This window comes from Notolepis coatsorum (genome assembly GCF_963971535.1).
Source record: "Notolepis coatsorum genome assembly, chromosome: 2".
In the NCBI taxonomy this organism is placed as follows: domain Eukaryota; kingdom Metazoa; phylum Chordata; class Actinopteri; order Aulopiformes; family Paralepididae; genus Notolepis; species Notolepis coatsorum.
In genome coordinates this window covers 44134991-44148145 of record NC_140166.1, presented here as the reverse complement: position 1 = coordinate 44148145, position 13155 = coordinate 44134991, and the positions used below count along the sequence as shown (strand labels likewise).

The window sequence follows — 13155 nt, the reverse complement described above, 5'->3', positions numbered from 1 at the left end:
AGAATAATATACACACCAATATAATTACCATGTGTATATTGTGGATATATCCTTTGATAATATATTGTTATTGTAATACATTTAATAATATATTGGCAATACTCCCACTAAATTCCTAATATATTTGGAATATATTTCATTTTCCCTAAGGGAATCTACACCCTCATACACACATGAATTTAACACACCTTTGGTTGTTTCCTCCCGTGGCTTAACCGCAGGCGTTTTGAGTTCTCTGATCTGTATGACTGGGCATGTTGGACAGTGTGGTAAACAGTTGTTACCTCTGCAGCAGTTATTTTGTCCGCTTGTCCAACGTCTTTAGGTCGGAGAAATGCGAACATGGATTTCTCTTTTGTGTAACCCGTTTCTTGTGGGACTCAGCTTGTCTATGTCGTTTTATATCAAATTCGCCCCCAGAACGAACTATTGCAAAGTTCACAATAAACCCTCTCTGCATCCCCCTCGACATTTCTCACCCATGGGTATTCTGTTTTCCATTCGCTACGGTAACTACACCTCCTCTTTTTGTTTGGTGTGTCCTGCATTTTTTAAAGTACGAGTGTGTTCTCGGCAGCTGTCTGTCTTCTTCTTAATGGCGGGTCGCACGAGCTGTCAGTGTCACTGTCACTCAGCTCTTTGCTATCGCGGAGATTTCAAATAGGCCCCGCTTGTGTGTATATTTTCCCCAACGGAGCTTCACTTCCGCGTTCGGGGTTCCATTGGCTGGGGACGACAACGTTCGCGCAGATGACAACCAATAAGAGGGACATGGTCTCAATTTGCGTGACGCGTGAAAAGAGACAGTTTTGCTGTGCAATCACGCGCAATGCGTGATATCTGGTCACCCTAGTTCTGGTTCATGAACATTAACATGCAGCAGTGACTATATGACATCACATATAGGCACATTTTCAAACGACTCAGTTCAGTGAGGGTGAATATTGTGAGAGGAGAATTGGAAGAATGCGCCAATATGAGAATTTTGAGACATAGATCATATTAATATAAGTTCACATAGCTAGGAAACAATGCTAAACACTCAAAAAGGCCATTTATAAGATAGTTCCCCTTTAAGGCAAAACGATCGGCCTATCGCCTATACGTATTATTTAATGTTTTCATAAGCATAAAGATACAACAGCTAGATTAACGATCAAGTTAGTTTACTGTATGCAGGCTTCGCAGGGCTGTGCCATGTGTTATATATGCGCAAGTTACTGTTGCATAATGTAGGCTATGGCTGCTATTATATCTAATTTATATAGGCTACCTAATACCGACAACAAAATAGATTGTATGCCTCTACAAATCATATTATACCCGGTAGCCAATCGAACGAAACGAATAAAGGCATTCTTATTCCAGCATTGGTTATAATGACACAACAACAGCAAACAGTGGTTAATAGCCTATATTCTCAAATGGCATTTAATGGCTATCCGCTGTGGGCTATCTGCTCGCTGACGGACCAGTATACCTTATATCATATCATATTCCTATATGTCTCCAAGGAATCATGGGGCTCTGGGGAATAAAGGTTGGGAACCCCTGCTATAGCCCATATCCTTTATAATGTTATAGGCTATTTTATTTACAGTTTACTCTATCAGCCTACCCAGCATGTAATACGTTCTTTGTTACAACTCAACTCGTTATTATTTTGCGCATAGATAGAAATAAGGGAACGTTTTGATTATATTTAAAAGGCTTTGACATTGTAAAACGAAATAAGTGGAATTTCTAAGTTGTAAGTTGCAAAGCCTTTTAAATATAATCAAAACGTTCCCGTATTTCTGCAATCTATGCGCAAAATAATAACGAGTTGAGTTACACGGAGCGCAGTCAGTACACCCCGTAGTATTCCGATAACGCTATATATAAACCATGCTGCATTCATTCGGAAAGAAAGACCTATTCCAAATGCTATTTATAGGGTTTTGACAATAATTACACTACTGTCGCTATTTTACAATTAACTATAATGAATTACGGGGGGTCATACCGAACACGTCAGTCAAACTAATGCACAAAAGCTTATTTCCGCGTCTGCAGTCTCCATATTCTACCGCTGGGCGCCAGGTACGCATGGTCCAAGCTGTGCGTATATATACACACAAAGTCAAGCACACGTTCAAATTGATAAGTCCCACACTTTGCTTAGAAATGATCGTACGCACGGGTTACGCACATATCTGTACGTACGCACCATTGATAAATGAAGGCCCTGGTCTTTTCATTGGTAACTCTCAGTCTTCCTCTTCTAAACTCCATGTAAAATATCTGACAGCCCTCTATTCTAGGATATGACTGAGCTTATTCTACTCTTGAGCTTTTAACCCATTGAAACGAATGAATAAGCCTTTGAAGTGAGAGGCAACTCTTGTTAATGATGATGGAGATATATGGCAGCGTGTCTTTCTCTGTGGCTCAAGCGTTAGCTTCCAAGGATTATCCTATTTTCTAAGAAAACTAAGCAAGCACATGCATTAACCCTTTCACTACCACACTACTAAATGATTAACCCTTTCACTGCCAGTTCACAGAAGGTTAACCTTTCACTACCACACTACAGACGGTTACCATCTGTAGTGTGGTAGTGAAAGGTTAACCTTCTGTAGTGTGGTAGTGAAAGGGTTAAAAGGCTTTTAGAGCACATTACATTACTCTCCACTTTATCAGTACTTTGAGAAGGAAGCTGTAGAGCAGCCTAAGGATTATGGGTGGATTAGGTATTAGGGCTGTTGGCAGCTTAAAACTTGTGAACGGAAGGTGACTGGTTAAATTCCCTGGATAGTGTGGGCAAGAGAAGTGATCAAGTCAGCTCTGGTCCTATTGTGTTCCATTAAGGAAGATCCTTAGCAAGGGAAAATCCTAAAATAGAATTCACATTAAGTATTATTTATATGTACTTCTGATTTGTGAATATTCAACAAGTCTCTCATTAAGCGTAATGCCAGAGAGAGACAAGACTCTACGCTACACTGATTTAATTGATTCATTCTTATCGCATGCATCATAAAAATGCCCCACCCCCACACATGTTTATAAGACACCACAACTTTTTTAACAAAGGTTAAAAGTATAAAACAATCCAAAAACACAGATGTTGAAAATAACTTCTAAAAAAAGGCCAAAGATGACTCACAGTCTGTTCAGAAAGTGTCTTCCTCCCAGTGAACAATGCCTTCACGGAGCAGTATAGTGTTAACACTTTAATCGCCGGGGTTAAATTCATAATTTACCATCCCTCGCCAGCCCTATTTAACATGGAGAAGTTCCCCTTCTTTGCAGGGCTATAACTTTTTTAATTCTATTGCTAAATTGCCATTATTATGGCCCATTCAATGTCCTATATGTATTGTTCAGGGTGTAGCAACGTTAAACTTTTTCATTCACATATTCATACTAAAATATGGTCTAAAGTATAAGTATGTTTTTATCGTTTTCTGCAGCTTTCTTCAGAACGTGATTTATAGCCCTAAATGCATTATATTGATGATCAAATACAGTTTGGTAGGAATCTGTGCGAGATAAAAAATTTCAAATGGACGTGCTTCTAGAAGTTTCTACGTATCATCTGATGATGACCGGATGGGCGGGGGATCGTTTATAATTCCGTGGGCAGCGTTAGATGATTCATCCAGAGTGGGTCATATGTTCATCAGATCAGTTAGTATAGAAGACGTTAGAAAATAACGCTGAATCTTACCGTGGCTTCCTCGCGCCGCTGGCAGATGAGCGTGGAACAGATTTTTTTCTATTATGGGATGTAGAAATGCCCGATCCATTTCCAGGTTGTATAATAGTATATACGTCCAAATCATGTTGTTTTTTCGAGTTATTTGCACCGATCGATGTTCACTGTATCAAGACGGAGTCTCTCTAACGATAGCGAGTGGCCGGACCACATATGGATGAGCACTACTGGTTCAAAGGTTAATTTCCGGTTGGCGATCTGCCGATCGGCCACCAGATGGCGCTCTTGAACCGCTAGAGAGTTGAGAGGAGATCAGCAGTGTGTCTCAGGGCTCCGGAAAGGAAATATGATTTCGATGACAGATTTTTGAAATATTGACATCAAAGACGAGTTACGGCGTCTTTGGCAGAATGAGCATGGCTAGGAAAGACGAGTTCCGGCGTTTTCGGCGATTAAAGTGTTAATTAGTTTGTAATTAATGACAAATAATAATAACAACAACAACAACAACGGAAATGATAACGCTGAAAACAAAGTTGTATAATTAATAAAAAAAATACCAGAAGGAAAATAACAATGTTTGAGAGGGCTACAGCCTGTGCAGCCCCCCGCATGATGACGTGAGTGAGGAGCACTGACCTTATGTTGAACTGCACCTACTCAACCCGCACAATTAAACCTGCAGAGGCGCTTTAGTACTGTCCACATGCACGAGAACAGTTCCAGACACCGGCTGTATTATGTACCGCTGTGCTTTGCTCGCTTCATATCACAGCCGGGCGAATTAACTAGCTTAAGATCTCCCGGGCGAAAGTGTACCCACGGTGTGCAGACAGGATCTGTCTACTACTGTATGGGATTCTTCTTGTGTCCATTTGACATTACGTGACATTGGATTGTATTCAATCCCTTCCACAAAATTCAAACTACATACATTTTAAAGTGCAAGGGAGTTGTAAGGTATAGGCACAGTATGGTGGTTGGCAGGGTCAGATACACACTATCACAGAACAACTAGTCTAACCCACCATTTTTATTAGTCTGTCTGGCCACGGTCGCAACAACCTGGCTTACAGAGGCAAACCATGTGTGTATTGTTTGTCCACATGCCCAGGCTGCAGTGGGGTTTAGGCTGATTGTGGCCAGGCACATGGTATGAAAGTACAGGTTATACCTTCAAAATAAGCCACCACTTGTACAAATGGGGTGGATACCTTTCAATCTATGTCTTATTAAATTAACCAAGATGATACCACAATAGCTTGTTGAGAGCTTCAAAGGCTTGGAGCTGTTCCTCTTAACACTTTGAGGACCGGCCGGCGCCATCTAATATGGTGCTGGAGGACCAAGGTTTGTCAACAAACCGATGTGACTTTGTACAACTATATCTATACTTTATAGTATTGCTATCTGTCCATTCTCATTCTGTAAAAACATACAACAAAAAGCTGACAATGACAAAAGAGGTGATTATTCTGTACTAGGTCCATGTCAGTTGTCTCGGAATGGATTTGGTAGCTGTCATTTCTGCACGTCTCTGTCTCCGACACTTGAGACCGAAAGTATAGTACTTAGCCACTCCCCTCCGACAGAACTGTAGTTCTTTACACAGCATGGTAAATAATACAGCCGCACTATCTAACAATAATGAACATATGACATAAGTTGTATTAAGTTTTGCAAAGAAGGAGACAGATAGAGAACATTTAAAAGCACTCAAAATGGCCAATATCTCCATTTCGACCTATTTCTGAATTGCGCAACATTTTGGGATTTTCTGAAGAATCGTGAGCTCCTAAACAACCCGACCTAGACCATGCCGGATCACAATTAAATTGGCAGTGTTAGCGAGTGGAAAGCCGGTGGGGTGCCGGTGGGGTACGTGTCCTGGTCGTTGTAAACTGTGACTCCTACTGGTCAGTCAGGGCGCCTGTTCAGCAGGGAGGGGATCTGGGGGAAATAGCGTGAACCTCCGCACACGTTACATTCCCCCAGTGAAACTCCTCGCTGTCAGGTGAAAAGCGGCTGGCGACTCCATATTTTATCTTCATTGGGTCCACCAATATAGTTGTGATTTTCATACTCAGTCATTATTCTTATCTTAAAATGTGTGAATAACCAATGTAATTTCTTTTTATCATCATCTACCCAGAATATTTCAGGGTTTTGTTTTTGCATTACATCAAATAAGGGAGTCCTCATGACATCATACAGTGTCCAATAAAACATAAAATATCATTTATTTTCAAAAGAATTCACATCACACTGTACCCTGTTTGGGCACAGCAGTATCTGCCTACTTCAGTAGCGAGGGGCAGCGTACCAATTGAGCACACAAAGACCTCGATATGAGTCAATACAGGGATCAGGACCATAGGACAGCTTCATCTGAACATACAGTATGATCTTTGGTTGAGACCATGTTATTCGACTGCCATAATTTTTTCGACAGAGATCAAATTTGTTTAGCCATGTTAACATTACAGCCCAGCGTCTTCCTAAAGTTGAGCTCTTTTGTCCAAGGGTCCTTGTGTACTTTATCCCAATTTAATTTCTTTCTTTTTGTAATCCTACTCTCTCTGGCTTAGTAATACAGTGATTCCAGAGCCAAACTATTTGCCCTTTTTGCTTGATATCCAGTGGCTCACCCCAGAAACATCATAAAGTATTGGCCCATTTTGAACAGAGATAGCTTCTTTAGGTTCTTTATAACTTCATACTCGAGCTGCATAATTACGTATGGCGCATGCACGAGAATCATCCAGCCGGGAGAATGTGGGGTGTCCGCGGTCTCTAAGAAGCCTTTCAGGTCACTGCTTTCTGAGCTTAACCACTCGGCCTGCAGAGTCAGCTAAACCAGTATAAACCAGTCCCTTCCTCAAAAGACGTTTATTCATCTAAACTTAAACCCAAGTATTTGTAAAAAAATAAATAATAAATAAAAGAAGAAGTGCACGATTTGGGTTTTTCATTAACGCTTCTGTAGTGTGGTAGTGAAAAGGGTTAAACATTTTCTGCAAGTCGGCTTCAGACTCTGCAAGGCAGATTATATCATCATCATATAATAAACAACCGACAGTTATGTCATACATTTTGAAACGGGAGGTCTTGGTCTGTTGATCTATTCTAGATAATTTGCAAACAATTGCAAAGAGGAGTGCTTCACTCCAGAGGGTGTTGGGGACCAGACAATTGTCAGCTCATTCACATTCACACCTGACAACGCCAAATACCGGGAAAGCCTACTATTCAGAATATATATAGAATATATATAGTATATTTTATAGACCCCTACTCATAAGGCTAATGTCCCTGTAATTTAGAGCGGCACGGTGGAGTAGTGGTTAACACTGTCACCTCACAGATAGAAGGTCCAGGGGACCAGGTTGCCGTGTTGCCAGTTACCCAGGTGGGGTATCTCCCAGGCCTTTCTGTGTGGAGTTTGCATGTTCTCCCTGTGCTCGCAAGGGTTTCCCTTCCCGATAAGATAAACCCAATGGAAGAACATGCAGAACAGATTACTAATGCTGTCGCATCCCTGACGAAGACGGACAGGAGCACTTGGATCGGTCCCTGGCCGTGGCCCACGCTGCCCCTGGGGGGAAGGATGACGGGATGGGAAAAGTGCAGGGAGACATTTCATTGGCGACTCAGTGCATGTGTGTGTTCTATGTCTCGCCCATCTCACATGTGTGTGTGTTAATCTGCATGCCAAATAAAGACATCTTCTTCATTCTTCTAGAGGGGGGATGTACATGTACATCAGAAATTCTTGGCTTCACAATAAACGTATACAATATAGGAAACAGGTCTGGAATAGGCTGAATGACAATTGAGCTATCTCAAACCTGCCCTCTTTTCTTGATCCTCCAATCAAAACCGTTGCTTCCCTTGGACAAGCAACTGTTGTGATTGGAGGATCAAGAAAAGAGGGCAGGGCTTGAGATAGGTCAATACATTGCATGGTGTATCACATTCAAGTTCAAGTTTCAAGTTTCTTTAATAGTTGTCATACAGAAGTACAGAATACTTTCATACAAAATGCTTCTTACTGTTACGCTCCAGAGACTGTGCTAGACAAGATAGTATCAAATAACATAGTATAGCATGTAATTTAGAAGAAGAAAATGAGGTCACAGTGTTCGGTATAGACATATGTACAATGTTCTGAGTTACCATATAATATACAATACTATGCAGTGTACTAATGTACAGTACTATATAGTGCAAAGCAGAAATGGGATGAGGTACAATTTAGGTACAATTTACAGTAAGGTGTACGAGTTGTAGTGCAATCCTTCATCAATAAATATAAAGTGTGGGGAGTGGGTGCTACAGTGTGTTTGTTTAAAGTGGGTGTGTGCTATAAAGTGTGTGGAGTGGGTGCTACAGTGTGTTTGTTTAAAGTGAGTGTGTGCGTGTGGATGTGTGTGCTATGTGCGTTTGGTGGTTGTTGTTGTTGTGTAGTGTTCATTGTTCGTTTAGCAGCCTGATGGCCTGGGGATAGAAGCTTCTTCTGAGTCTTTCTGTGCTCGCCTTGAGACTCCGGTATCGCTTGCCTGACCGCAGCAGTTCAAAGAGGCAGTTGTTCGGGTGACTGGAGTCTTTAATGATTCTCTTAGCCTTGCCCTTGCAACGCTTGTTGTAAATGTTCTGGAGGGTGGGGAGCCCCCCTCCAATTGTGCGTTCGGCTGAACGTGTCACTCTTTGTAGTCTGCTTCGGTCTTGTGCAGTGCTATTCCCAAACCAGGAGGTGATGTTGCCGGTCAAGATGCTCTCTATTGTACATGAGTAGAAGTTCTTAAGGATCTTCTGACTGACTTGGAACTTCCTTAGGCGCCTGAGGAAGTAGAGGCGTTGTCGTGCCTTCTTCACAACACTGTCAATGTGTGTGGTCCATGTCAAGTCCTCGGATATGTAGGCTCCGAGGTACTTAAAGCTGTTGACTCTCTCAACCGGTGCCCCGTCGATGCTGAGGGGGCTGTAGTCCTTGACCCCCGACCTCCTGAAGTCCACAATCATCTCCTTTGTTTTGCTGACGTTCAGGGAGAGGCTGTTTTCCTGGCACCATCCCGCCAGGACCTTGACCTCTTCCAGGTAGGCCCTCTCGTCGTTGGCAGAGATCAGGCCCACCACCACTGTGTCGTCAGCAAATTTGATGATTGTATTGCTACTCCGCTGAGCCACACAGTCGTGTGTGTACAGGGAGTAGAGGAGGGGACTCAGAACACAGCCCTGGGGGGCCCCTATGTTGAGGGTGATGGATGAGGAGGTGCAGTTGCCTGCTCTCACCACCTGGGGTCTGCCAGTCAGGAAGTCCAAGACCCACTGACAGAGGTCATAGTTCAAGCCCAGGTCCCTGAGCTTGGCTATGAGTATGGAGGGGACTATGGTATTGAATGCCGAGCTGTAGTCGATGAATAGCATTCTCACATAGTTCCCCTGCCTCTTGTCCAGGTGTGATGCTGCTGTGTGCAGCACATGGGCTATGGCGTCCTCCGTGGACCTGTTGGGGCGGTATGCAAATTGCAGGGGGTCCATGTTGATGGGGAGGGAGGAGCAGATGTAGCCCTTTACTAGCTTCTCAAAGCACTTCATGGCTATGGAGGTGAGAGCTACAGGGCGGTAGTCGTTGAGGCAAGCAGGCTTGGATTTTTTGGGTACAGGGATAATAGTGGACTTCTTCAGGCAGGTGGGGATGACAGCCTGTTCTAAGGACAGGTTAAATATGTCAGTGAATACTGGGGCCAGTTGGTCGGCACAGACTTTTAGGACGCGGCCGGGGATGCCGTCCGGACCTGCTGCCTTCCTGATATTCACTTTTTTAAAGGTCCGCCTCACCTCATGCTCTGTTACCCTGAACACTGCGCCTCCATCAGCAGCCGACCCCCCCCCCCCCCCATTGCCGTGGCTTGTGAGCTGGTGTTGTTATTACCAGCATCAAACCTCGCATAGAAGGTATTGAGGTCATTTGCTAAGGAGATGTCACTGTTCAGTTTGAGGGAGGCGCCTTTGTAGTCTGTCATCGTTTTGAGCCCCTGCCACATAGCTCTAGAGTCAGCTTGTTCAAACTGGAGTTCAATTTTATCCCTGTAGCGCCGTTTGGCCTCTGACACTGTCCTCCTTACGTTGTATCGCGCCACCTTGTGGTCATTCATGTTGCCTGCCACTAGGCCGTCGTTGTATGCTTTGGTGCGCTCTCTCAGAGCTTCACGGACGGATTTGTCTACCCAGGGTTTTTGATTTGGGTAAACTCTCATTTTGGTAGTGGGGATTGTTTCTTCCACCAAAGTACAAACATAGTCCAGCACTGTCTCCGTGTAGACATTAATGTTATCTGTGTCGCGGAACACATTCCAGTCTGTGCAGTGAAACGCAGACTGGAGCGTCTCCTCTGACGTCAAATCCCATTTCTGCACCTCTCGCGAGACTACAGGAGTACTTTTGATTCTCTGTTTGTACATTGGTGAAAGAAAGATGGACGCGTGATCTGATTTACCAAAGCCACTATCAGAATGAGCCTTGTAGCCACCTTTAAATTGCGTGTAACAGTGATCTAGGATGTTACCGCCTCTGGTGTTGCAAGTCACATGCTGATAGAAGTCAGGTAATACCTTTCTCAGATTGGCGCTATTGAAATCACCCAGCACCAAAATGGCGGCGTTAACGTTCGCCGCTTGTATTCTATTTACCTCGTCGTGGAGTCTGGAGAGCGCGACGTTGTTGCTGGCTTGTGGTGGAATATACACTCCTACAAGGATGATCGCCGTTAACTCCCTCGGGAGGAAGAAAGGACGACACTTGATGGTTATATATTCCAGGTCTGGGCAGCAGTGGTTGGATAATTCCTTCACGTTAGTTGGATCGCTCCAATTGTTGTTAAACATGAAGGCAATACCTCCTCCACGTTGTTTACCGGACTCTGCTGTACGATCCTTGCGGTGGATAAAGAAGTGTTCAGCTGGTTGGATTGCGTGGTCTGGAACGTCCGACGTGAGCCACGTTTCGGTGAAGCAGAGAACGTTGCAGTCCCTAACGTCTCTTTGGTATTGAATCCTTGCTCGGATGTCGTCCAGTTTATTGTCAATCGATTGTACTTTGGATAGCAATATACTGGGCAATGGCGTTCGGTGGCGTCTGGATCTCAGCCTGTTACGGATCCCAGCTCTCTTCCCACGCCGTCTGGTTCTTTTGTTCCTGGGATCAAGGAACAAAGGCTCTGGTCCCATTCTCCGGAGAATCTCCTCAGGCCATTGTTGCGGTTCGGAAAGCTGGCCCAGTGAGGATATGGATGTGATATGGATAGACTTATAAGTGTAAATACATGAGCTGTCAAATTTCCAAACGGGCTTCATCTGAAGGGTTAAATTTATAATTGAAACTTCATAAAAATTACTATATTTGGATGAGATGTTAAAAGGTCAAGGTCTGACAACAAGGCCACCTAATCATCCCTCTCCTTATTAATTGACTGATAACAATCTGTGTCTCCTGAACCTTTCAGCCAGTGTGTCGTATGGCAGCCAGGGCTCATGCTTCACCAAAGGTTGGGTGCTACACATTGGTGGTGGAGGAGGCCAGTATTATCTTGCCAGATAGTGTTATCCATTATGACATAAAATGTAATTGATTCAATCAATCAATCAATTAATTTCTTTTTTCTTTTTCCGAACGTCTGCTTTCATTTGTTCCCGTCATAACATTAAAGGGGGCATATTTTAACCCCTTTTCAACAACTTAATATGGGTCTTTGAGGTCCCCTAAACATGACTTTTACATTTTCTACAAAGAAAACCCCCTCAGATTATGGATTCTAGGAGCCTCTGTTTCAGTCCTGTTCTCAATGGGCTGTTTCTGTGCCTGCAACAAGCAAGCAGCCCATGCACCATTTAGCAGTGGCCAAGCCCGTACCGTCCAACGAAATCCAGATCAAAATTCAACTAGTTGAAACATATTTTAGGTTCAACTCTAGGTCGAAAATATAACATTTGCACGCAATCTGACATCTTACAGTATATACATGCGCATTTTATCAAGATATCTTCAAACGTACATACATGCTCATGCAACGTCTTCAGCTCACAGCTGAACTGCAAAAAAGGCATAATGCACATATTTAACATGTTCTCAGTGTTGGGACAACCCATTCAACAATGCAAAACACAGGAAAAGACACAATAGTTTTCATGACTCTAGTATGAAAATGACAACTATATTGGTGGACCCAACGAAGTTAAACAGAAACCTTCCAGTGGAAGACTGTGGTTGTATTGGGGCAGCACTCAGGCGTGAAGGTGTAAATGCAGTAACAGCATCTGGTCTGCTCATGTGGCCACCTGACATGGGTCAATTCAGTTTAAAAATGAGTTACCATGGTGAAGTTATACAGATATTTACATCAAGGTCCGATCTGCCCAGGTGTAGCCTGTTTGATGGTAGAAAGTCTACTTTGACGAGCGACTGTTCTAACACCTTCTTCTCACCTCTCCTCCCAGGTACCTGGGGATCACGCGGCCCCTCACCTACCCGGCCAGGCAGAATGGCCAGCTGATGGCTAAGATGATCCTGGGCGTGTGGCTGGTCTCGGCCTCTATCACCTTGCCACCGTTCTGTGGCTGGGCAAAGAACGTTCACACGGCCGGCGTGTGCCTCATCAGCCAGGACTTTGGCTACACCATCTACTCCACAGCAGTAGCCTTCTACATCCCCATGCTGGTCATGCTGGTCATGTACTACAAGATCTTCCGGGCTGCCCGCAAGAGTGGCGCCAAGCACCGCTTCACTGACTTTGTGCGGCGCGAGCGCCTTGAGACGGTGGCGAGTGACGCTCTGCGGATGCAGGGCCTGAAGCCTCCGGGCGTGGCTGAGGAATGCGCCGCCTTCTCGCGACTGCTGAGCCGCGAGCGCCGCAACATCTCCATCTTCAAGCGGGAGCAGAAGGCGGCCACCACGCTGGGAGTGATCGTGGGTGTTTTCACGGTGTGCTGGCTGCCCTTCTTCATCCTGTCCACCGCCAGGCCCTTTATCTGCGGAGTGGAGTGTAGCTGCGTACCCATCTGGCTGGAGCGCACACTGCTCTGGCTGGGATACGCCAACTCACTAATGAACCCCTTCATCTACGCCTTCTTCAACCGAGACCTGCGCTCCACCTACCGAGACCTGCTCCGCTGCCGCTATCGCAACATCAACCGACGACTGTCGGCCGTGGGCGTGCACGAAGCTCTCGCACGAAGGGCGTAAAGGAGTGGGGGTTTGGACTCTCTGATGTTGTGGACTGACTTGCAAAAGACTCTTGGGAAATGCGGCCCCTGTGCTTGTATGGTTGGGGCCTTTGCGCGGTGGTGCTGTTGACGAGACACAGACTGACAGAATGGGAGTCGCTCTTTGGCCTCTTCCAGCAAATGCAGGACAATCACTTCAGTGTCTGTAGGACTCAGTCATTCTATTTTGGGAGA

The 13155-nt window shown here is 44.6% G+C and overlaps 1 protein-coding gene across 1 annotated transcript in view; it reads left to right on the top strand.

Moving 5' to 3' along the window:
• Positions 1-12940, top strand: part of htr7c (5-hydroxytryptamine (serotonin) receptor 7c) — a gene marked incomplete at both ends in the record, with an annotated part of 122155 nt that extends 109215 nt beyond the window's left edge. The window contains one exon of the mRNA XM_084308127.1: positions 12196-12940. Within this exon, the coding sequence (XP_084164253.1) occupies positions 12196-12940 (745 nt within the window). The remainder of the gene's footprint in view (positions 1-12195) is intronic.
• Positions 12941-13155: the final 215 nt, after the last annotated feature.